Below are 27,227 nucleotides of genomic sequence, written 5' to 3'. Positions count from 1 at the left end.
GTAATCATGTATTAGAAAAAAACAGACCAGGTATCCCACAAAAACAGGCAAGTTCACAAAATATAAATGGCTTAAAAATTAATACAGGAAAAGATGCTCAATCTCACTCATATTTAAAGATGCAATTTTTTAAAATCCAAAACAATACATTTTAGCTTGCTAGACTGACAAAGATATATACATATTTTTCAATCACCTACATAGTGATGGGTAGGGGAGGGAAGAAAGGAACATCCTTATAAATGTTGCAAAAAAAAATGTTGCCATAATTACAAATATGAGAGTATAAACTGGTAGATAGAGTCTTGAAATTGGCAACATGTTCTGTGGTAGACATTGGTGTCCTTCACCAAATATTTCTGGCTCTCTGCCTTCCGGGTATGTATAGTAGAATTATGCCTCCCCATTCTCTAGCAATCAGATGTGGTTAGATGTGGCTCAGTAACTTGCTTTACTAAAGAGTAATATGTCAGGATAGAAGCTTAAGGAATCAGTACCGATTTGCTGTATTTCTTTTGTCTTGCCTGACCACTCGTGGGGGCATGGAATGGAGCTTCCCTCAACCTGGGTCCTTAAGTGAGGATGATACAGAACAGAGCCCACCAGCTAATCTATAGTGGCAAGTGAGCTAGAGATAAACCTTGGTTGTTAAAGCCAGTTTGTTACTGAAGCATAACCAAGGCTAAATGATATATCTATCAAAATTAAAAATACACATATCCTTTGACACAGCAATTCCACTCCTGGTAATCTAATCTCTTCTGCCAACATACTTGGACACGGGCATAAATATGTATGTACAGGATTTTTACTGCAGCAGTTTGTAAAAACAAGACCTTAAGGTCTATCTATCAAGAAAGGCCTGGTTATGGATTATGGCACAAAATACTATGCAGCCATTTTTTAAGAAAAGAGATCTGCACCTGCTGACATGGAATAGTCTCAAAGAGACAGAGACAAAAAAATGACAAAAAAGCAAAATGCTATATTTGTACAAAAAGAGGTGTAAATATGTGTGTATATATGTATATAAATACACTTATATACATATATATATATGCTTGGTAGACAGTTTCAATTTTTAGAAAAATACAAAATGAAATATTTGTGAATAACTATTGGTTGTCTCTGGTGAGGGGAACTTTTCAGTACATACCCTTTTGTTTTGATTCTATTTTTTTTTTAAATCAAGTATATGTAGAAAAATATTCTAGTGCAAATCCTATCAGAATCCCAGCTGACTTCTCTGTAGAAATTGACAAGTTGATTCTAAAATTTATATGGAACAAGAGACCACAAATAGCCAAAATAATCTTGAAAAAGAACAATGCAGAATTTACATGTCTCAATTTCAAAACTTACCACAAAGTAACAATAATCAATCAGTATAGTACTGACATAAAGGTAGACATACAGATCAATGAAAAATAATTAAGAGTCTAGAAATAAACCTATGTGCTTAAGGTCAACTGATTTTCTATGAGGGTGCCAAAACCATTCAGTGAGGAAAGAAAAGTCTTTTCAACAGATGGTGTTGGGATATCTGGATAAGCCACATGTGAAAGAATGAAGTTAGGCTCTTACCTCATACTAGTATATAGAAATTAACTCAAAATACATCAAAGATCAAAATATGAGCATTAAAACTATAAAACTCTTGGGAGAAAACATGGGAGTAATTCTCATGACCTCTGATTTGGCAACTGATTCTTAGATATGACACCGAAAACATGAGCAATGAAAGGAGAAACAGCAAAATAAATAAGTTGGACTGTAGCTAAGTTAAAAACTTCTGTGCCGCAAAGAGCACTATTAAGAAAATAGAAAAAGACGGGATGCCTGGCTGGCTCAGTCGGTAGAGCATGCAACTCTTGATTGCGGGGGTGGTAAGTTTAAGCCCTGTTGGGTGGGTGTAGAGCTTACTTAAAAAAAAGGAAAAAAAAAAAGAAAATTCACAGAATAGGAAAAAATAATTACAAATCATATAAGAGACTTACATTTAGAAAGCACAAAGAATTCACCTAAGTCAGTAAAAAAAAAAGACAAATTACCCAATTTAAATGGGGGCACAGGATATAAATAGGTTATTTCTCCAAAGAAAATAGACAAATGGCCAATAAACACCGTAGTAACCTTCAATGTCATTAGCCATCAGAGAAATGCAACTCAAAACCACAAGGAGATACGACTTTGCAGTTACTGGGATGGCAAGATTCAAAGTCAAACAATGGCAAATATTGTTGACGATGTAGAGAAATCAAAATCCTCATATACAGCTGGTGGAATCTGCCAAATGGTGCAGTCACTTTGGAAAACAGTCTGGCAGTTCCTCAGTGGTTAAACAGAGAATTACCATGTGAATCAGGAATCCCACTCCCAGTATATGTCCAAGAGATATAAAAACAAATGTCCACAAAAAAGTGTACATGAATGTTTACAGTAGCATTATTTGTAATAGCCGAAAGATGGAAACAGCCAAATGTCCATCAACTGATGAACGAACAAACAAAAGTGTAGTGTCTCTCTCTTCACCAGTGCATTATTTGGCTATAAAAAGGAATGAAGTACTAACACATGCTACAACATGGATGAACTTCTAAAACATTATGCTAGGTGAAAAAAAGCCAGTCACAGAAAACTATGTATTATATAATTTCATTTATATGAAGTATCCAGAAGATGTAAATCTAGAAGTAGATGAGTGGCTGCTTAGGACTAGGGCTGGAGGTAATGAGACAGGCAGGTGATGGCTAAAGGGTGTGCAGTTTCCTCCTGAGGGGAGAAGAATGTTTAACATTGGTTGTTGTTTCTGGTGGCATGTAAGCGACTATACCAAAAATCATTGATTTGTACACTGTAAGTAAGTGAACTTCATGGGATTAACTCTATTTTAATAAAGCTATTAAAATAATAACTAAACCTTTTAACTGACTGAGCCACCGAGGTGCCCCATGACTAAACTTTTTAAGGAAGAATGAGATAGATTTGTACATGCCAAAATGCAATGATCTTAAGATGTTAAGCAAAAACTGTGTCGTCTCTCTCTACGTTATATATACCAAAGGGTATGTACAGATGATAAAATCCTGCACATGTGTATTCATGTATACACACCACATATGGATAGTGTATCCCCATTACAGATGGGGTGTGTGTGCGCCTGTGATTATGAAGCCAAGGAGGATAAAGATGGCTAACGGAGGTTACCACTGAGAGTTAAGCGCTGGGAGGGCTGGTGAAAGGATTAAGGTAGGGGCTGAAAGAAGACCCACTTTTATTCTAACTTCCTTTTTTGGGGGGTTGAAATTTCTTTTATCATATGTGTATGTTGCATAATACTTTTTAAAAAGGTCAGTTTAATATAGGAAATAACTTGCTAGAAGAGTGCAGTGTTCTTCAGCTATGCAAGCATGTACAGAATGGATTCATACTTACTGGGGACCTTGTAGGATTAAGGTGTTGGATAAGCAAATGGATTAGATAACCTCTGAAGAATCTGAGATGAATTTTAAAGTCTCTTCCAACCCTGAGATTTATTTCAAATTTAAAAAGGTAGTTAGTCTCGAGATTGGGAAGAAACTATGAAAATTCTGTACAGGTTGATGTCAATTAAGCTTCACTTTGATTTAATTACTTAACATAATCTCAAGGTCAACACAGTAAGTCAAAAAAGGCATTTCTAATCAGTAGGTGCATAAAATAAAGGCAAAAGGCAAAATAAAAAATCTGAACTAACTGAAGTTATATCTCCTCTTGGAAAGAATACTTAGCTCTCTCAATTTTTGTCATGATTAAGCATTTTTATTAAATCTTATTAAACAGAAAGGTGTGATTTGGAGAGAAGCACTGATAAAAAAGAAAATGACAAGGAATAAGAAATACAAAGTCCAAGAAGCTCATTTTCACGTCATAAATTTTCTTATTTGTTTTTCTATTTTAGGTTCAAAGTCAAGGCTACTGCTTAACAATATGACAGGACTATAAATACAACTGGAAGGAAAGTACTGAAGTATCATTAAAAATGTTTATGACCTTACATATGTAACTTTTAACACCGCACAGACGGATTTCTGTAAAGTAACAGAGAAGAAGTCATGTTTTGGCAGCAGTGGTAGTTTCTAAGAGCTTCTAGCTTAGAAAGCAGGCCTTTCCCTTGGCCAGGAAAACTGGTTTGAATGAGTGAAGCATTTGTTCTCCACATCATTGTTGCCAGTGTTACTAAGAGCATACTTCTATGAACAGAAAACACGAGAAAGCCTCAGAATACAGTGAATAATCAGGTATTTACTGGTATTTTCAGAAGTTAGGTAGAGTCAGGTAGTAAAACTGAAGGGGGGTAAATGGAGCCATTTGGTCACACAGTAATCTTACTGCTGCTGAGCAATTTTCGCTTCAATCTTTGTTCTTCTTAGCAGGTAAAATAAGAGTCTTCTTCATATCCATAGACTATGAAATGGAACTTCTCTCAAACCTGAATTTGTCCTTTCTACTGGGCAATCATTTGTGTCTCTGGTTCCTGTGGTAGTTTAAATACTCAAGTGCAATTTATTTCCTTTAGCAGTGGCAGTGGGAGATTTGGTGGAGAAATAAGTAGGATCGTGGTAGAAGTTTCATTAATTTACATCTTTTTCTTCTGCTCATTCTATAGCAGAGGGCATATCCAACAATGTATCTTTTTAAAACATAAATTCTCATTTTTGAAATGTTTTATTGTAGATTTAAAATGTTATATGAAATACAAATGAAAAAAATAATGCATTTTGTTTACCAAATGTATCTATGTGTATGTTCCCTCCTCAGTCTGAGAAAAATATTTTCCTATGACTCTAGTACCTGGCTCAGCTTCTTTTCTTACTTGGAAACAGTATGTTCCAGGAACTATAGAAAGATCAATTTCACGGCAGGAGGAAGAGAGATTGCCTTTCTCTTTATTGCCAACCCCACAGAAATCAGAGTTGAGGAAAGATGCTTGCTTAAAGATCAGTATTCTCTGGTAGTATGGTAGTGAGCGCTACAGGAACGGCAGAGCATCATGTACATGTAAGGTAACATCATAAAAGATGCATTTTTGGGGCACCTGGGTGGCTGAGTGGGTCAAACCTCTGCCTTCAGCTCGGGTCATGATCCCAGGGTCCTGGGATTGAGCCCCACATTGGGCTCTCTGCTCAGCGGGAAGCCTGCTTCCCACACCCCGCCCCCCGCCACCGTCTGCCTCTGTCTACTTGTGTTCTCTCTTGTTATCAAATAAATAAAATCTTTAAAAAAAAAAAAAGATGTAATTTCAGAAAAGAACAATCCTTTGATACTAATAGAACCGAGTCAAAAAAACCCCACTCAATCAAAACTTTGTCACTGGATATGCATAAATCTGGGTCAACAACAGTAGTTCCATACGAAACAGAAGGAAACGAGATGGAAGGCTGCAGAACAGTATCTCCCCAATACGGTGTACACGCAAGGAGAAAATACAAGGGTGCATGGCCACATGGATGTTATGAAATTCAGAATTTCACACGTAGATATGTTTAAAGAAAGTGAGCATGGTAGTTTAAATGTTCTGAAGGCTGTTAGTGAAGAGAAGTAATCTGAGTGGCAGATTCTGAGGAACGCTGCTATTTGCTATTTGGGTAGACTTTGAGCTCTCAGACCAGAGCCTGCACTCATCAGCAATTTTTTTAATCTTTTTTTTTTTTTTTTTTAAACCTTTAGATGCCTTTAGAAGGTGTTCCCTATACCACTCCAGGGTATTTATTTTTCAAATTGTTTTCCTAATTACAACCGTATGTTGTGATTTCTTTCTCTATAGCTGCCTGTTTTTGTTTTACTTTTCATTGAGTGATCTTTTAACTTCACACTTCTTAAACTGGGGCACATGTGGTCCCCACAATGATGTACCAGGGGTGACGTGAAGCTACAAGACAAACTTGAAGCATCTTTCCAGAGGGTTTATTATTACAATGCTGTTGACTCTGTTACTTGTCCTTTGGCAAGGTTCTTACTTACCCAGTATGTTCATAAATTAAATAAATAAGAGAGAAGATAATTCAGAGCGGGCTCCATGCTCAGTATGGAGGCCAATGTGGGGCTCGATCTTGTGACCCTGAGATCATGACCTGAGTCAAAATCAAGATCTGGACGCTTAACTGACTGAGTCATGCAGGTGGCCCCTGTTCCTAAGTGTTTTAATCTGAAAATAGGAATAGTACTAGGGTCTACTTTATACTTGGTTGTGAGAAATGAATGGGCATTCAGAAAACTGCCTGGCACATAGTAAACTTTTAGCAGGTATTAGCTATTGTGTCTTAATATTATTCACCCCCCAACCCCCCAAGCAAATATAAGCAAGGAAGGAGACAGGAAATGCTGGGTGGAGATTAAGATAGGAAGATCAAAGATAATCTCATGGAAAGAGTGAAGGTGACATTTGAGTAAAGATCTGAAGGGAGATAAGCATGGATTCTGGGAGAAGAGAATTTGAGACATAGAAAACAGCCAAATATGAAGAGCCTAAGGCATGCCTACCATGTTTAAGGAATGCCAACAGGGCTGGAACAGTGAGTGAAGTGGTAAGCAGAAGGAAAAGAGATGAGGGATGGGTAGTGGCTTCATAGCTTTTACTCGGAATGAAACAGCCATCATCTGCAGAGATAATCTCATTCACGTTTTTTAACAGTCTCTCTGGCTGCTGAGCTGAAAAAAGACCACAAGGAAGCAAGAGTGAAAGCAGGTAGGCTACTGCAATAATCCATTTAAGAGATGATGGTAGCTCAGATCTAATGGTGACATGGGGTGGTAAGAAGAGAGAAAACTTCTGATACACCTTGAAGGTTAGAGTTGACATATTTTACTGTCAAATTAAATGTGAAATATGAAAGAAAGAAGGAGTCAAGGGTGTTTTTGAAGTATCTGGCCTAAGCACTAAAAAATTTCAGTTGCCACTAACTGAGATGGGAGGACTGATCACAGGAAGAGTAAGCTGGTGGAATGTCAGAAGGTATTGCAGATACAGAAATTTTGAGATGCCTAGTAAACATTCAAATGGAGATATTAAATAGTTAAAGCAACTGGCTTGAAATTCGGGGAATAAGTTCAGGTTAGAGTTACAAATTTGGGAATCACTAGCACATGCTATTTATTTATTTTTATTATTTTAAAAAGATTTTATTTATCTAGAGAGAGAGGGAGTGTGCGCACATGCCAATGGGAGGGATAGAGGAAGAGAGAGAATCTCTAGGTAGACTGCGCTGAGCACGGAGTCCAACATGGGGTTTGATCCCATGACCTTGAGATCACAACCTGAGCAGAAATCAAGAGTGGGATGCTTAACTGAGCCACCCAGGTGCTCCAGCATTAGCACATAATATTTAGAATCATGATACTGAATGATATCACCTAGGGAATGGTACAGACAGAAAAGAGAAAGGCCTAAGGATTAAGCTTTAAGGTTTTGAGCTCGTTTCTTTGAGAAGTGGAAGGATAAAGAGGTAAGAGATGAGGGAGGGAGAATCAGCAAAGAATAAAAAGAGCAGTGGAAATTCTACAGTAGTATCCTGGAAGCTGAATGAACAAAATGTTTCACAGTGAAGAGGGTGCTTGACTGGTAAATGCTGCTGATACATACATACATCAAGGAAGCTGAGGGCTGAAAGGAGACCATGGATTTTGTAACAATGCTGTCACTCATGACCTTGACAGCATTCTGGGTAACTATAGTGGGTAAAATCCTGCCTGGAGTAGATTCAACAGACAATGAGAGAAACTGGAGGTAACAAGTTTAAAACACTTTATATTCACACTCTAGTTAAATGTGATGATGTCCATTTCAGTGGAAAATTCTCTTTATCAAATTATCTTCACACAACAATTTATTCTCCATTTAAGAAACAGCAAGTATCTAAATACAGGAAAGCTGCTATTTTGATGGAAGGAGAGAAAGAGAAGAGGACTGTGGGAGAACAGGAATTAAATATCAGGAAAATTAATAAAGGTGTATTAAAATTCATGCACTGACTGAAACTAAACAAAAATGTGTCCAGTTTTAGCACAATTTCTAGTGCAATCAGAATCACCCATGGACCTTTAAAACACACCTGCACACCTAGACTTCATCATTCAGAGATTCTAACTGAGCAAGTCTGGGATGAGCCTTGGGCATCCTTACTGAAAAGCTCCACAGGTGTTTTATGAAATCTGAAAGCATCACAGCCCAGCTTGAGTTGAGAATCACAAGAATATAGTAGTTTAAAACACAAAATAAGCCCAAACAATTTGGCTCCTCTGAGAAGCTCAGCAGTAAAACCACTATTTTTAGAAGATTTTAAAAGGACAAGTGGTACTAGTGGTTGTATGGGGCTGCATGTTGCAAAGGGGTGATAACATAGTATTTTCCAACCTACAATACTTGGAACAACTCACTGGGATCCAAAAATGACCACGATATGTTGTTGCTCTAAAGGACTCCCAGCTAATCTACAAAACTGCATCAATAGTCAAGAAAACACACAATGAAGGAGTTTAATGGTTTCCTACTGAAGATGAAGTAACTTAAGGAATCAAATATATAAGACAGAAATTGTCTCTACTTGAATTAAGTGATGTAATTTAGTATTATGCCAATATCAACTAGCTTATTTCAGAAAAGGATTATCAAGTGAGATAGACTCACCAATGTTTTTATCCATGGTTCCAAATAAAAAGAAAGGCTGCTTTAGTTGATGTTTAAGGGAGGCTGAAAGAAACACATACTGCAAACAGAATTCAAAATCTCTCTTAAAGGTAAATTATTCTAGGACTTGCAAGAAGTTAGATTTTGATATAAAATAAGACTAACAATATTATATTAGAAAAATGAAAGTACTGGAAGAATAGAGAAATCGCCTGGTCAAAGCAGGCAGATTTACTGACTATCCGAGGCCCCTAAATCTCTTACTAAAATGTGTTTTTATGAATTTTTATCTCTAGAAATTTTCAAGGCAAGTCAACAACACCACAGAGGAGAGAATTCACTGAAAAGCAAGTCTTAAAATATTAAGAAAGTAAGCAAACCAGGGTGGATTATGCTGCAGATGTGATAACCTTATCCTTCAAACTTTAAGTTATACGGCAGTAAAAATGAAATTCACAATTTGTCCGAATACTCTCAGAGGCTTTAAAAGTAGTATGATTTAACACTTACAAAAGATGAACTAATAACGCTGATAGTCATTTCTACATGTGAAATCAAATGGACACCAAAAAGCCCAGCATGGAACGTGACCCCACCTTCAGTGTTATTACCTTGAGTGTAGGCAGCATCATCAGATCCCATACTCAACTTCCGTGCTTCACTTATTCTATCCACATGTACTAAAGCAGGGTCCGTGAGGTGCTGCATATTCTCTGTTTCTACATAATGATCAGGATGGTTTAGAAGATTTGTAAGTTCAAAGGTAGGGGACACCACCCCCGGTGAAACTGCAGGGGGTTTATTAGGAGAAACTGTAATTTTGAAAGTATATTTTGTATTGGGTTGAGTGACCACGACTCGAGGAGAAGTTGCAGAGTTACTGCCTATTGCTCGACTTTTGGGAGGGTGGTGATGAATAAAGGCAGGACCCATGCTCACTTGCCCAGACATATTCCTGGAGGCAGCAGATGCTCCAGAGTTTGTGGATATGAAGAGAGTGGGCTGGTTCCGCATGATCTGTTCATCTCCTGGGGCAGCATTAGCTGAAATATAGACCTTGGGTTGACTACGGGACATCATCTCATCAGTATTTGGGGGACTGGCAGCTATGTAAACAGTGGGCTGATTTCTATTTAAGGTCTGGCTGTTGACTGAAGATGAACTGCTGGAGGCTCGAGGTCCAGAAGAACGCAATTTTGAAGAGCTGTTTCTTTGTGGGGGTTCAAGTTTGATTTCGATCTGGTTTTTTCGAGGTCCTGTTGAAATATTCTGAATGTTATATTGGCTATGGGCAGAAGACTGTGAGCTACCAGATGAATGAATTGTTGGTGGCTGTGCAGTAGTAGGTGAGCTGATAGGCATGTAGACATGAGAGGTCTGGTGGCCTTGCTGGTTTGGCTGCTGGGCTGAGGTATGTGACATAGGATTCGATGCAGGGTAAGTAGTCCAGGGACCAGGTTGTGAAGGTTGATAGGCTTGTTGAGGGTTCAGAGGATTAAACTGAGATACCCAGCCAGAATGCTGTTGCGTCTGTCGAGTTGTACCACTAGGAGTTGTAATGTAAGGCCTAATATAGATAGAATTTCCCTGTGGACTGTTAAGTACAGGTGGAGGTACACCATGTATGTGCAAAGATGTGGGAGTGTTACGACCAGTCTGGATATTTGGGGCTAAAGTTACCATAATGGGATTAAATCTGGGAGTTTGTTGAGAAAGGTTAGATGTTCCTTTGCTGCCTAATTGAAATCCAAGATGTGGTGCTGAATTTGAAGCACCAGATGTACTAGACATTCCAAAAACATTAAAGCCTTGAGGAACTTGAGCTGGTGCTGTCTGTGGCTCCTGTTGAAAGAGTTCATTATTGGGCTGACCACCTTGAAGTTGTCCATCACTAATGCTGTGCGTTAGAGTCCTGCTTCCATTCATTCTAGTTCCTTCTCTTCCATGGTGGTAAACATTCTGTGACTGCAAGTCCAAGTTGAGAGAAGTCATGTGATTTCGTAGGCCAGAAATTCCAGAGTCATCCGAGAAATTCAAGTCTCCTTCACCATAAAGATACCTTGTACTCTCCTGAGAGAGAACGGCACAGCAAGCATCCAGGTTATTATTATTCTATAAAACAAAATAAAAAGTTTTATGTTAAGAACCAGAAGGTAATGCTTACACTCTCACCACTACTAAAATATTACGTGATTAACAAGTGATACAATTCTAACAGACCTTTGAACCTTTTATTTGAGAAGAACTATTTTTTTTGTGTAAATGCTTGAATTACAAATCCTCACTACTAACATGATGGAAAAGCTCTCTAGCTAGCAATAGCTGACAGCAAACCAAGTTACTGTTCCTAATGTTTCAGGAGCTTTTTTACAGTAAAATGGATTCATGCAAATACAGTAAAATTATAACATAATTAAAAACACGATTTGAATGCTGAACAAAATACAACCATTCAAGTATCATATTCATTAGGCATATAATACTATATAATTAAATGTTTTGCACATTCAAGTGCTATATGAGTTGTCTTAAACTAATGACTGTCTAAAAAATTATACATGTAGGGAGTGCCTGGGTGGCTCAGTCAGTTAAGCCTCTGACTCTTGATTTCAGCTCAGGTCATAATCTCAGGATCGTGAGATCAGGCCCTGTGTCAGGCTCCATGCTCAGCACAGCGTCTGCTTAGGATTCTCTCTCCCTCTCCTGCTCTTCCCCCTGTTCGCAAACGCACTCTCCAAATGAATAAATAAGCTCTTTCAAAAATTATATTATGCAGTATAACAACAGAAAAAGTCCTAAAATAACACAACAAAGTCATCTCAATTCCTTATATGCTTCCTTTTAACTTGTGTAAAAAAAGCTCCCACACATATGAAATAGAAACTCAAGGTAGCACCTAGAGCAACTGAACTCTTACCCCTGCCTTTAGAGAGCACTATACAAATCTACACCACAGAAATGAAAACAAAACCAAAAAAGCACCCAGATTATTTCTAAAGAATCCTCAAGACACTGACCAATCACTACTCATAACTCATACATAACAATATTTACTGAACACCTAAAATATGCACAGTACTCCGAGACTGTGGAAAACTCAATAATGACATACAAAACCAAAATTTTCCCTAGAAGAGACTTGCAACTCAATTAGAGAGACAAACCATGGATTTATGAAAAAGTAACATTATTAAAACAAGACAATGTGCCAATAGTAAGTGGTTTTTAAGTTCAACAGAGAGTTGGTATTGCAGACGACTGTACAGAGAAATGGGTTAGTAATGGGGGCTTAGTCTGATGGGATTCACATGTAGTATATGCAGGACTTGCATAGGAAAAAAAGAATTCCTGGGGAAGGAAAAGGCATGAGTGAAGACAGATATTAGTGTGGTATCTAATTCTAGACAATATCTATTCTAAACAAGGTTAACTACAAAAGACTTAAAGATTTGTACTGGAGATTTGGTGGAACAAATATGAAGAAAAACAGATTGGGATTAAATACAGGCATACCTCCTTTTATTGTGCTTTGCAGATACTGTTGTTTTTTACAAATTTAAAGTCTGTGGCAACCCTGTATTGAGCGAATTTATCGGCACCATTTTTCCAATAGCATTTGCTAACTTCATGTCTCTGTGCCACATTTTGGTTAACTGTTAGAATATTTCAAACTGTATCATTACTATTGTATTTGTTAGGGTAATCCCTGATCCACTGATTTTTTTTTTTTTTTTTTTAGATTTACTTGTTTATATTAGAGAGAGAGAGAGAGTGCATGTGGGAGCATGTGGGGTTGAGGGAGGGGCAGAGGGAGAGAAAGAGAATCTCAAGCAGGCTCTGTGCTGAGCGCAGAGCTCGACCCAGGACTTGATCCCACGACTCCTGAGATCATAATCTGAGCTGAAACCGAAAAGCTGGAAGCTCAACAGACTGAGGCATCTAGGCGTTGAATCCAGTGATTTTTGATGTTACTACTCTAATTGTTTTGGGGTGCTATGAACCATACCCATGTAACATGGTGAAGTTCACTTGTAAATGTGTGTGTTCTGACTGTTCCACTGACTGTTTCCCTCTTTCCCTCTCCTTGGATTTCCCTATTCTCTGTGACACAACAATACTGAAATTACCCTAATTAATAGTAATAATAACCCTACAATGACTTCTAAGTGTTCAAGTGAAAGGAAGAGCTGCATATATCTCAATTTTCAATCAAAAGCTAGGACTAAACTTAGTAAACATGGTGCCAAACAGCAAAGTTGTAAATGCAAAGGATTTTAAGTTCTTCAAAGAAATTAAAAGTGCTACTCCAACCTCTCTGGAAAACAGCATGGAGGTTCCTCAAAATGTTGAAAATAGAACTACCCTATGACCCAGCAATTGCACTGCTGGGTATTTACCCTAAAGATACAAACGTAGTGATCCGAAGGGGCACGTGCACCCGAATGTTTATAGCAGCAATGTCTACAATAGCCAAACTATGGAAAGAACCTAGATGTCCATCAACAGACGAATGGATAAAGAAGATGTGGTATATATACACAATGGAATACTATGCAGCCATCAAAAGAAATGAAATCTTGCCATTTGCGACAACGTGGATGGAACTAGAGGGTATCATGCTTAGCGAAATAAGTCAATCGGAGAAAGACAACTATCATATGATCTTCCTGATATGAGGGAGAGGAGATGCAACATGGTGGGTTAAGGGGGTAGGAGAAGAGTAAATGAAACAAGATGGGATTGGGAGGGAGACAAACCATAAGTGACTCTTAATCTCACAAAACAAACTGAGGGTTAATGGGGGGAGGGGGGTTGGGGGGGTGGGATTATGGACATTGGGGAGGGTATGTGCTATGGTGAGTGCTGTGAAGTATGTAAATCTGGCGATTCACAGACCTGTACCCCTGGGGATAAAAATATATTATATGTTTATAAAAAATAAAATTAAAAAAAAAAAAAAAAAGTGCTACTCCAGTGAGCACATGAATGGTAAGAAACCAAAACTGTCTTATCACTGATATGAGAAAGTTTTAGTGGTCTGGATAGGACAGCAAAACAGTTTCCCCATTCCCTTGAGCCAAAGCCTAATCCAGAGCAAGGCTCTAACCTCTCTTCAATGCTGTGAAGGCTGAGACAGGTGAGGGAGCTGCAGAAGAGAAGGCTAAAGCTAGCAAAGGTTGGTTCATGAGGTTTAAAGAGAGAAGCCGTCTCCATAACATCAAGTGCAGGGTGAAGCAGCAGGGGCTGATATGGAAGCAGCAGCAAGTTCTCCATGAGATCCAGCTAAGAGAATTAATGACAGGAGCTACACTAAACAACAAATCTTCAATGTAGATGAAACAGCCTTATATTGGAAAAAGATTCCGTCTATGACTTTCATAACTATAGAGGAGAAGTCAATGCCTGGCTTCAAAGGACAGGCTCACTCTCTTGCTAGAAGGTAATGCAGCTGGAGACTAAGTTGAAGCCAATGCTCATTTACTATTCCAAAGACCACAGGGCCCTTAACGATAATGCTGAATCCACTGTTTTTGCTCTATAAAGGGAACAACAAAGGCTGGATGACAGCACATCTGTTTGCAACATGATCCACTGAATATTTTAAGCCCATTGTTAAGAACTACTACTCAGAAAAAAGATTCCTTTCAAAATATTATTGCTTACTGACAATGCACCTGGTCACCCAAGGAGCTCTGATGGAGATGGACAATGAAATTTACGTCGTTTTCATGCCTGCTAACACAATTTCCATTCTATAGTCCATGGATCAAGGGGTCATTAGACTTTCAGGCTTTATTATTTAAGAAATATACTTTGTAAGATTACAGCTGCCACAGACAGTGATTCCTGTGATAGATCCAAGCAAAGTAAACTGAAAACCTTGAGAGCATTTGATTCATGGGAAGAGGTCAAAGTAGCAACATTAACAGAAGTGAGGAAGAAGCTGATCCCAACCCTCATGGATGACTTTGAGGGGTTCAAGACTCTAGTGCAGGAAGTAACTGCAGATGTGGTGGAAAGAGCAAGAGAATTAAAAGTGGAGCCTTAAGACAGGACTGAGTTGTGTAATCTTATGATAGAACTTCAACGAGTGAGGAGTTACTTCTAATGAATGAAAAAAAGTGGTCCTTTTTGAGATGGAATCTACCTCTGAAGATGCTGTGAAGATTGTTGAAATGACAACAAAGGATTCAGAATATTACATAAACTTAGTTGAGAAAGCAGTGGCAGGATTTGACTGATTCCCATCTAGAAAGAAGTTTTTTCTCCTGTGGGTAAAATGCCATCAAACAGCACAGCATGCTATAGAGAAACTGTTTGTGAAAGAGGCAACTGATTTAGCAAATTTCACTGTTGTCTTATTTTAAGAAACTGCCACGGCCACCCCGACAGCAACTACCACCCTCATCAGTCAGCAGCCGTCAACAAGGAGGCAAGACCCTCCACCAGCAAGAAGAGTGCTACTCACTGCAAGCTCAGATGATGGTTAGCATTTTTTAACAATAAAATATGCTTTAATTAAGGTATGTTCATTGTCTTTTTAGACATAATGCTACTGCACAGTAAACAGACCATAGTATAGTGTAAATATAATTTTTATATATACCGGGAAACCAAAAAATTTGCTTAACTTGCTTTGTTATGACATTTGCTTTGTTGTGGTGGTCTGGAACCAAACCCACAACATTTCCAAGTTATGCTATAATTAAGAATTTTGATAAATGAGTCACACTAAAGTCTGGACTCTGATATAGGCAATGGGGAGAGCCACTGAATATGAATGAATGGAGAAGTGAAGACACAAGACTAGTTTGGGTAGGTAGTCTGTTGATAATCGAGATGAATAGGAGAGGGAAAATTTCTTGACAAGACCACTACGGGAAGACGTGAAATAATGACTGTTTGACAGTAGACACAAATTATGAAAGACTACAAATAAGCAATTAATAACAATTTGGCTATAAGAGAGAAAATGACTTCAAAGAGGACTGGAAGATTAGAAGCCTGACAGAAAGAGGTCAATTTTAGACATAAAAAAGATGAATAACCAAGTTAAAATGTCTATAGGTGGTTTGAAAGAAGATAAAATCTAATTAAAGGAAACTGAACTACAAAAGGCATCCTGAGGTACAGTTTAGAAATGATGGCCCACAGTTTGAATGGGTAATCCCAAAACGAAGTTAGTGAGCAAGGTTTGACTTTTTTTCCTCCCAACTTAACAGTTCAAATCTCTCATTCTACAAAAATTCTTTTACCCTATTCCGAACTCTGAATAGATAGACATTAGTTTTTCAAATAAAGTTTAAAACTTCACCACAATCTTTATTAACCAATTACCGTCATTATAGTTAGATCTTATCTTTTGCCAAACATAATTGGTGCTTTTTGCTTCAAGCTAACTTAATTGCTATTCCTGTAAATTCTCCCCACTAAACCAAAGCTTACAAAGACCCCATCTTCTCATCTCTTCTCTACCTACATCCCCAAAGTAAAATGTATATTGTCTACTTAGCCAATCCCACACTTCCTTTTTGAAAGTGGATACTCATTATTTACAAAGTCTTCCTCCTTAATTCTCTTGAGTTCTCAAAAATCCCTTCAATCCTTTATCAAATCTGATTATTCAACATGTTCTAGTTCCAGTAATATGCTAGTAACTCAGACGCCCTTAGGTTTCTTAAGAAAGACATCATTTTCTTATTAGCAAAATACTGGTAAGTAGTATACGTACAGGGATTTTATAAAGCCACAATAGGATAAAAGAAAATGTACTTTTAACTAAATTCATTTTAAAAATTTTAAACATATTAAAAAATAAAGGGTAAATATGATAAACTCATCTATATTCATCCAGCTTTAACAATATCAACATAGGGCAAATCTTTTTTCATCTAATAGATGTGCCCCAGCTTCTTCCCCGACCAAGCTAGATCAAGTCTCTGACATTATTTCACTTTTATCTGTAAATACTTCAGTATCTTTTTTTATTTTTTTTAAGATTTTATTTATTTTACAGAGAGAGAGAGAGAGAGAGAGAGAGAGAGAGAGAGGGAACACAAGCAGGGGCAGTGGGAGAGGGAGAAGCAACCTTCCTGCTGAGCAGGGAGCCCGATGCAGGTCTTGATCCCAGGACCCCGGGATCATGACCTGAGATGAAGGCAGACGTTTAACGACTGAGCCACCCAGGCGTCCCCAGTATGTATCTTTTAAAAATAGGGACCTATAAAAACATAACCACAATGACAATATCATACCTTAAAATATTTAATACTTAATGTTACTTAAAAAACTCAATGCTTAATATCTAAATAGTGTTGAAATCCCAATTTGTGTCATAAACGTCTTTTTAGTTAGTCTGATTAAAAAACTCAATGCTTAATATCTAAATAGTGTTGAAATCCCGATTTGTGTCATAAACGTCTTTTTAGTTAGTCTGAATGAGGATCTAAAGAAGGTCCATATATTTAATTTGGCTGATGTGCTTCCTAAATTTCTAATAATAATTAATCTTCTCTTCTAAAAACTTTCTAGTCATTTGTTTGTTGAAAAACTTGATCATTTCTGCAGGAGAATTTTCCATCTAGACGGGATGGGTGCACTCTATGGTGTCAAGTTCTGCTATATTTCATGGTGAACCTAGTTGTAACTCTATGTATAAGCAGGTGCATGTGCAAATTTTTGGCAAGACTCTTTATTGGGTCTGTTTCTTACTGCATCACACAGGGAAATAAAATAATGTCTGTCTGTCCTTTTGTGATCTTAAAGCTGCCTGGCAGATACTGATTTTATCAGCCTAATCCAGCTAATGATTTCTAGCAGTTACTGACAATCCCTGTTTAGAATCTTTATCTCATTCAGGGTTGCAAAATGGTGATACTGGTGATATGCCAATTATAAGATTGTTCTTCATGTATCAGCTGCAGTTCTTCCTCAGAGAACTTGTTCTCTTCAACTATTTAGTACTCTTTGCACAGAAGAAACAGGATAAGTTTAATAAGTTTAATAATTCTCTGATAATTCTCTGTCTACTGGTTTTTAGAATAATGAATTGATGCCCTCAGCAACGTCTAAAGGTTACTAAGATTTATTTTCAGTATCGTCATAAACTTCAGTATGTTTGATGTCCTGATGTGCATCAATTTTTTTTACGATTTTATTTATTTGATAGAGTGAGCAAGAGCGAGTGAGAGAGGGAGAGAGAGAGAGACAGAGAGAGCACGCACAAGTAGGGAGGGGGCAGAAGGAGAAGAAGACTGCCCACTGAGCAGGGAGCCACAGGCAGATACTTAACCTTGAGTGAGACACCCAGGTGCTCCGATGTGATGTGTATCAACTGATTGCGGTCATTGTATCCTACCTTTAGGCTAGTGGGAATGATTTCATGTTGGCTCATGTGTACATGGCATGAACCTAGTAGTCTTTCGTAGCTTCTTTGTTTTCTGATATGACAAGAAGTCCAAAATCATCTTGTATACACCCCAGTTACCTTCAGTGAGACTTCCTTTAAGTGTCACAAAAGGCGTGGGATGAGTTTCCAAAAGGTTGAAAATCATTGCTTTTTTGTATATATGCAAACCTGCATTTATTCTTTTCAAAGTTACAAAAGGTCTGACTCATTATTTCCAGTTCCTCTTTCACTTTCCCTAAGCTTCTTGCACAGAGACGGAGATTACAGACAGTATCAAAATATCTATGAATGTCCTTCTCTAACTCTGATTTATTCACTCCCTCAACCAATTTACTGAACTTCCATGAGGCGAGTAGAAAGGAATACAACTGCTGTGGAGGATCTCATGGTCTAGCAGAGGACATTAATGTGTTCACAAATAAATATAATATAGAATGACAAGTGTTTTAATAAGAATTTGGATAAGGACTATGGGTGGAGGTCATCTGAAAAGTCTTCAACTAAGGATATGGTACTTAAATACTAAGTATTACAAATACTGAATGAACGCAACTATTGCATTGCTTTGAAGAGAATGAGCATATTTTAAACTTATAAATTCAATTGTCACTTTAAAAGAATTGAAAAATTCAGTTAAAAAAAGAAAAAAATCAGTGTCAAGTATGCAGTATTTTTACACTACTCTAAGATTTAATTATCAAATAGAAACAAAATTTAAAGATATGAGTAACACCTGCTGATATTATTGCCATCTTAGAGAATCCACAGCACAAGGAAATGCTATAAGTAGCTCCACACAGATGGATCTGAGCAGTAAATAAAGTCAAGAAGAGAAAAGAGGATAGATAACTTCTGTTCTCTTAAGAAGCAAGTATACAAAGTGGCAGCATAGCATGATCCTTTGATGACTAATTTCTTATATCGTCTTTACCATGTTTTTTTTTTCATCTAGTAAAGTTCTGAACCAGTATTTATAGGGCGGCTCTCCCAAGAGAAAGAACAGAAGCCCACCCAATTGAGAAAGGGATAGCAGCTCCCAAAAGAAAAGGCTGTCACCAAATAAGAGATGTTTAGAAATACATTTACAGGTAGCTAAATGTACCTTTACTTTAAAAGTATCTCCCCAAATTTGGAAAGATGTATGTCCTAGCCATATTCCCAGAGGAGCCTTCCCCATTCCTTTCTTTAACATTTCTTGTTATATCAGCTGAAACCCACATTACTTGGATGCCCAGAATGATTACCAACTCAATTTAGAAGAATGTGGTTTCACAGGTAATTTACAAGCAAAACAGATTTCATTTTGGTTATCACTAGATACTGGGAAGCATGCCCTAAGGAAGTTTGTCCTTGTAAAACCAGCTAAACACAGTAAAAGTGTTATTACCAGGTGACCAAAAGAAATTAAAAATCATTTCTTTTCTTTTTTTGGTAAAATTGAATACATGCTTACTTATTACATTTAAAAAAGCAGGTAATTCATGTATACAGATCAAAACAATAGAGAAAGATCTATGTTGAGATGTCTCACTTCTACTTCCATCCCCATCTGGCCTGTTCCCTCTTGCTCTTTTATTAATTCTGTTTTTAATCCTTCCGGTATTTCTTTATGGAAACAAGGGCAAATATACATATGTCTATATATTCCCCTATCCTCATTTATTTTTATTTTTGAAAGATTTTATTTCAAAGAGAAAGAGAGAGCCTGTGTGTGTGTGCATACGCGAGGGGCTGTACAGAGGGAGAGGGAGAAGCAGACTCCTCACTGAGCACGGAGCCCCTCATGAGGCTTGATCCCAGGACCCTGAGATCGGGACCTGAGGCGAACGTAGACCCTTAACTGACTAAGTCACCCAGGCACACCCCATCCTCCTTTATACATACTATCCTGCATTCTGTTTTAATACACCCTGAAAACCATACTGTAGCATTCTTTATTTTTTTGAAAATATTTTCAATAATTCTACAAAATGCTCCCAGTTAAGGTTCTTCAAAATCTCTACAGCTGTACTACTGGGAAAGTGTTCTGGACAGTTCTTTCGTATCAAGTCTTATAACATTTTATTGAAGAACCTATATTATTTTTCTATTTTTCAATGACTCACTGAACTCTCTCAGTATAATGTTATTTTATTATAACATAAAAAGTTAGAAAAGTTAGAAAGAGGTACCTGGGTTCTACAGGGAAACACCTCTTCCCCCGACCCTCCTCCCACACCATCTCTGCTCCTCTGCATACTTTAACTTCTGACTCTACTCTTAATACTTTTTTTCCCCCAACTTTTCATTTTTTCCTTTTACATATATCAACTATATCAAACTATATCAACTAATGTGGACTACTGATTCATTCACCAAATATTTATTATAGGTCTTCTACTACTATTATTATTACTAGTAATGGCTGCTAACATTTATCGAACACTCATGAATCAGGTTATCCTACCAGTTGTTTTACCTGCATCATCATAATTAATTGACTGTGGAGTTTTTTATTCCCACTACACAGGTGAGAAAAATGAGAGTAGCGAGGTTAAATAAATTACTGTTAGTAACTGTTAAAACTTGACCACAAGTCTGCTTATCACCAAAACATACACTATTTATTTACTACTTAAACTTTTAAATTTTATTTTTACTTATTTATTTCTCCCCAATTTTACTAAGGTATGATTGAGAAATAAAAATGGTATATATTTAGGCTGTACATGTGATTTTTTTTACAAGTAAATACAATATTATGATTTAATATACTTATACATTGTGAAATGATCACCACAATCAAGTTACTCAAAGCACCCACCACTTCACAGTCTTCCCCCACCCCCATGTGTTTTTTCAGTGATGGTGAGAACACTTAAGATCCACTTTTTGTGAATTTCAAGGACACAATACAGTATTATTAACTCAAAACATATGCTCTTAAACACTATACTATAGAAAAAGCCAGGCGTGTTCAGAGAATTCCAATCAGTTGAAGACGTCTGCAGCATGGGGTGTGAAGAGGAAGGACGAGGCAAGACAGCAGGCTGCAGAAAAAGGCAGGATTCCAGATCACGGACCTAGTACACCCTAGTCATGACATATGAACTTTATTCTGAAGGGTATGGGAAACAATCATGAGGTTTTTAAGCAGGTAAATACATGACAAAACCTGCATTCAGAAAGACACTTCGTCAGAAGTGAGGTGGATGGACTGGAGAGACCAAAACCGGATCAGACTAAAGGCAAGTAATTAAATGTACGGATAAAAGCTGATGAGGGTATGAACAAAATGTAGTCACTTGGCATCAAATACAGATGTTGAGCCTTTAAAAATTTCATGCAACTTCAAACTTTAAAAATAATTTGTCAAGTAAATACATCTGAGCCAGAATTATTTTTTATAGCTCTATTTTTAACAAGCTGAAAGATTTCTAGTTTATCAAATGAGAAGACACAACTATCACTAAATATTTAGAATTATGGATTTCTAAAATTGTACATACAAGAAAAATGTAAAAATTTATTAGATGGTTAGTGATATTAATTGGAAAACCTACAGTTCAAATTAAAAATATATAAAAACATGTTTTTGACCTGAGGCATTGTTGAAGTCCAATTCCTTTGCTTTACAGACAAGCAAAGTAGAGGATAAAGAAGGCATATTACTTACAAGATTGGCTTGGGGTGCTCATCTGGGATTAGAACCCATGTTTCCTGACTCCTTATTTAATGACTTTCTCACTTTTATATGGAGATGTGGAATTAAAAACATTTTGCCAAAACAGGCGGGGTGTGGGAGGGAGTGAAGCAAGCTCACAGTAAGTACGGACCACATACCAACGCTTTCTACCGGGCTCCCGTTTAGTCCTCACACCTACTTTACAAGGTAGGTATCATCTGTATACCAGAGCTGAAACACCTATTAAAGACCACCTGACGATCAGACACCAAAGTTCGTTTCTTTTCATCACAGCACACTAATGCCAACAAGAGGTAAGAGCTTTCTTCCAACGTGAAAAAAAACAACCACCCAGGTTTGTATGAATGAGTTCAGAAATCAATGCACACTGACCTGTAACATGCACCTGGATACAACAACTTCAGGTACTTCAGGGAATTTTTGTCGCAGGTCATTTAAAACCTGAAAATCAATTTGGTGGCTTCCTTGGGCCATTCGTATATTGCCTGATCAGGACTATTTGTACAGTAGGCAATTCTAGGCCTTAGTGGAAATAGTACTCATCTCTTCTGTCCAAGCATTTTCTGTGAAAGAAAGAAAAAAAATTTTAATGACAACTGATTAGAGAATGAATATTGTTGTGGATTTAAAATTTCGATACATAGGGTACGTGCTTTAGTACCGAACATTTAATATAAGTTATCAAAATATTATTAAGTCCTATAATGCTTTCCATACAGTTGTTGTCTTTTCAATTTGTAACTCTTGCTGGCAAACTTTTAGACTAATTCCTATCTATTTGTATGCTTTGTGATGGCTGTTCCAAAAGCTTTCAAGAAACTATCGTCAAGGATGTCTTCCCTCATTCTTCTAAAAGGGGAAAATGAATAACTTCCCTAACATTTTTCTTAATAATCTGAGGACAGCCTGAGGTGCATAATCTTATTTACTCTACCTATTATTTTTAAAGTTTGGATCCTGATAAAGTCTGGTTCTACAAACGACTTTGCATGCTTTGTCTAAAAATGATCTATAACCCAATATGTTTGATATCTTAATTTTCAGATATATTTAATCCTTAAATGTGCAATGAGTTAGCAGCATTTTACTCCGTTTCTAGTAAATTGGTATTTAAAAAATACTAATGCTTGAGCCTCAACCCCAAAGGTACTGATTTAACTGGCTGGGGAGTAGCCTGGGCATAGGGATTTTTAAAACTTCCCCAAGTAATTCTCATGTGTGGCCAAAGCTGAGACCTACCTACCTTGTTTTTATTCTTAATGCAAACCATGTTTAATCTTGAAAAACTCTTTGGGATATAAATAGTATGTAAGTATATTTAACCTAAATAACATATTAAAATATCTGACTATCATGGTAGTTTCTTAATCATTTCAGTTTATGATAAACTTAACAAACAAGACCATCTCTCTAAAACAGATTTCTTATCTGTAGTATTTCTCTTTTAATTTTAACATAAGCTTAAAAAAAATACAGACCCGTAAACCCCACAAATATAGGAATCAGGTCTCTTTTGTCCCTTTTTGCGTAGCTAGCACTGTGTAGGTGTTCAGTGGAACAGTAGATATTAAAGTATTTTTTATTAAATTTAGTTAAGGAAGAACTCCTGAGTCCTCAATAGAATGTAAGCTCATTTAGATATACATAGTAAAAAGCCTTTCAGCTTTTTATTATTTAATTAAATTCCTTAATTCTTTTGTCTATGTGACTTTTGTAAAAGCTATAGTGGGTTATAGAAGAAAAGAGAAATACTGAAAATTAGTAAATGATACTTAAAAGTAAATTAAAGCGTGATTAACAGTACTGCTCAACCTGAAAAGGCCATCCTGGACTTCCCTTCAGCTATCAGCTCATTTCTCTGCCCCTTCCTTCTCCTGGGCGAAAACTACTTGAAAGGGCTGTTTATATGTGTATCTTTCTTTCCTCCCTTCTAATCTCTTTGACACCTACCCCAAACAGGCTTTCCCAGTTTTTCGCCACCGAAACTATTCTTATCAAAGCTGGGGGAGAACTTCAGCTGTCAGACCGAAGGAGCAGTCCTCAGTCCTCAGTCAACCAATCCCTCTTTAAACAAGGGCTTCACTTGGCTTCCGAGATTTATACTCTTCTGGTGTTTCTCCTACCTACTGGCAGCTCCTTCTCAGTTTTGTCAGATCTTCTTCCTTTTCTGGACATCTAATGTTGGTGGATAATGGAATTCAGATCTAGGGTTTCTTTTCAACGATACTGATATTCCTCTGCAGGGTAATATCATCCAAATATACTGCTTTACACAGAGGCTTTGCAAATTTATTTCTGATTTAATAAATAAATTTATTTATTTTTGCTCTCCCTTGAGTTCCACACTAATATAGCCAGTTAGTTACCTGCCTCATGTCTCCTACTGGACATCTAAAACTCACTTTAACTGAGTATGCCCAAAATTAAACTCTTAACTCTCCCCATCCAACCAATCCCTCCACAGTCTTTTTCATCTCAATAAATGGTGCCATCATATATCCAGGTGATCCTTCTTTCACATCCCATATCTAATCCAGCATCAAGTCTTGTTGGTTTTATCTGTAAACAGTATTTCGAATCGGACCACTTTCCCTAACCTGTTACTGCTCTCCTCTGAGCCACCCCTATAAGTCACCTAGACCGCCTAGACCGCCGCAGCAAAGGTCCCTTAACTGGTTTCCTCCCTGCCTTCACTTTCTGCTCCACCCCTGCCCCTCACTCTACTGAACGAAGTGATCTCTGTGAAAAGTAAATCAGCGCAAAATTCCTTGCTTGAGATCCTCCAACACAAGGCCCCCGGCTAACTCCTACCACTCAGACTTCACTTATATCAATCTCCCAGTTCCCTCAATTCGGGTTAGTTCTCAAAAAAAGCCATTCTTTCTTCCCTCAGGATTTTTGTACTTGCTGTGCCCTCTACCTGGAACATTTTACCCTCAGACACTAGCACGGTCCCTCTCCTACTTCATTACCATTTCTGATCAAATGTCACTTTCTCAGAAACAGTTTCTTTGACCCACCTCTCCAAAATAATGCCACAATTGTCTCCCCCCCACCCCCCGGCCCCATCACATCCTCACACCCTGCTTTTCTTCATAGCATTTGTCAATACCTGATATGTATTCATTCATTACCTATCTGTTCCCACAACGTTAACTCCACAGGATCAAGAACTTTGAAGTTCACTGCTACATCCTCAGGATGCAGATCAAATGCAACATTTGCTGGATGAAAGGAAGGTTTTACTGTATACTTTCTTCGTATTATTTTATTTCTAAAACACATTTAAAATGATCTAGATTTGGAAATTTTTACACAATTTGAGGAGAGGCAAATAAATAAATTTTTATTCTAATTGAGTTAGACCACCTTTATTAAAGGAGGATGAATCACGAATATAACTTTTGACTGATTCCATTAGTAAAATATACATTTCCAAGATTCTTTGAAAAACTCTTAATCACACCTGCTTTTCTTATAAAAACCATCAAGTGCACAAACAGGAAAATTGTTCAAATGTACAACTGTATTTTAGTGATTCCACTTCCTGTAATGGCCGAGTAGCTCATACTAGATCAACTCTTTCATAAACAACTATAAACACTAAACAAAATATAAAAACAACTACTTGAAGGCAGAAAGCATCAATAACAATAGAGGGATGGTGGGGAGAAGGGAGTCAGTATTTAGAAGGTAACAGCATGGGGTGATTTTCCCTTTTTTAAAGGAATTGAGCCAGAGAACAGGTCCCAGCTGGTTTGGGTAGCTGAAACCTAGACAGAAAACCTACAGGCCTACTTGTTTAATGAACCAAAGGATAGACTCTGGCATAACCACAACAGCTGAAAACCTAGTAAGTAAATCACAGAAAGAGAGGAGCACCCAATCCTGTGTATAAATTCTGCACACATCTCTGATCCACAAACTACACACATGTGGGATTCCAAGCAGCCCGGCCACAGCTAAAATAACTGAGATTTCAGAGTCTCTAGTTGGGAGTTCAGCAACGTTAACTGCCTACTAATGCAAGCAAGCAAGCAAGGAAACCAACCAAACTTCAATACTCACAACTGGACGAACACAATAGAATCTAGTCATTTTCATAAATACACATAAAGAACAGGAAAAACTGACCCATACTTAAGAAAGTAGGCAACCCAGGGAGACCAAGCCCAAGACAACCCAGACACTAGAATTATTAGTGCATAAGGATTCTAAAGCAGCTGCTCTAACTATGCTTAAAGATAAGAGGGCAAATATGCTTGGATCTCAGTTAAAGAAAAAAACAAAACAAACAAACAAAAAAAACACACAACCCCCAAACCAGAAACTGTATTTAAAAAAAAAAAGAGAGAGAGAACCAAACTCAAATTCAACAAGTGAAAAATAAAATGTCTGAGATAAAAAATTCACTGGATGGATTTAACCACATACTGGAAATGACAGAATAGTCAGTGAACTTCAAGACAAAGCAAAAGAAATTGTTCCAAACTGGATGGTGGAAAAAAAAAAAAAAGACTGGCGGTAGGGTGGGTGAGGGGAGGAAGAGAATCTCAGGGACCTATGGGAAAACATCACAAAGTGTAAGGTACCTGTAACTGGACATCCAGAAGGATAGGGGAGAGATAATGGGGTAGAAAAGAACTATTTGAAGAGATACTGGCTAAAAATTTCCCCAAGTTAGTAAAAGATATAAACTTACAGATCAGGAAGATCTTAATCACCTCCCCAGATACCCTGGTGGCTGCTTTTGGTTGGGGGGGGGGGTCATCCCACACATAAGGCAGAAGATGGTGGCTACAAAGACAACAAAAAAAGTTGCTGGAGTCAATCAATTCTAGGCTCCAGATCAACTCTAGGCTCTAACTCCTCCTGAAAAGTGGAAAGTGCTTGCGGGGGCAGGAGCAGCCTGGAAAGATGATCAGACAAGGCCAAGCAAAACTGGTCACCCTCTCCAACAACTGCCCAGCTTTGAGGAAATCTGAAACAGTATTATGCCACACAGGCCAAAAACTGTGCAAACAGTACTGTATTGGGCCTAGCATTTGGAAAATTTTGCTGAGTATGGACTGGTTACCACTGATCCAGGTGATTCTGATATCACTAGAAGCATGTTAGAACACACCGGTGAAAAGTAAATCATGCAAAATGTTTTATAAAACTGACCAGAGCCCGTTTGAATCAACAACAACAACACAAAACAAACAAAAAGAAGATCCTACTCAAGAATATCAAAGCCTGAACAGGTTAGACTCAAACCTTAAACAGGAAAAGCCCAGGAAAACCACACAAAGGCATAACTGTCCAACTGCTGAAAATCAAGGAAAAATGTTGAAAGGGGCAAAAGAAATGACAGAGGGGAAGAATAATTCCGGTCATGTCAACTTGTCATCAGAAACTTGGAGGCCAGGAGACAGTCAAATGACGTCATGTAAGTGCTGAAAGAAAAAACACCAACCCACATTCTA

The 27,227-nt window shown here is 37.6% G+C and overlaps 1 protein-coding gene across 4 annotated transcripts in view; it reads right to left on the bottom strand.

Annotated features, from left to right (window-relative positions):
* Positions 1-27,227, bottom strand: part of LOC111147521 (TGF-beta activated kinase 1/MAP3K7 binding protein 2) — a 73,413-nt gene that overhangs the window by 25,412 nt on the left and 20,774 nt on the right. The window contains exons 1-3 of one of the 4 annotated variants that reach the window (XM_022503569.1): positions 24,894-25,083; positions 22,132-22,322; positions 9,277-10,777 (exon numbers count right to left, since the gene is read on the bottom strand). In XM_022503569.1, coding sequence (XP_022359277.1) covers positions 9,277-10,777; positions 22,132-22,233 — 1,603 coding nt within the window. In that variant the 5' untranslated portion in view covers positions 22,234-22,322; positions 24,894-25,083. The other 3 variants (XM_022503571.1, XM_022503570.1, XM_022503568.1) reach the window with 3 other exon arrangements.

The sequence above is a fragment of the Enhydra lutris genome, unplaced genomic scaffold, assembly GCF_002288905.1.
Source record: "Enhydra lutris kenyoni isolate GAN:26980312 unplaced genomic scaffold, ASM228890v2 scaffoldscaffold17, whole genome shotgun sequence".
Lineage (NCBI taxonomy): Eukaryota > Metazoa > Chordata > Mammalia > Carnivora > Mustelidae > Enhydra > Enhydra lutris.
This window is presented reverse-complemented; position numbering and strand designations above follow the sequence as displayed.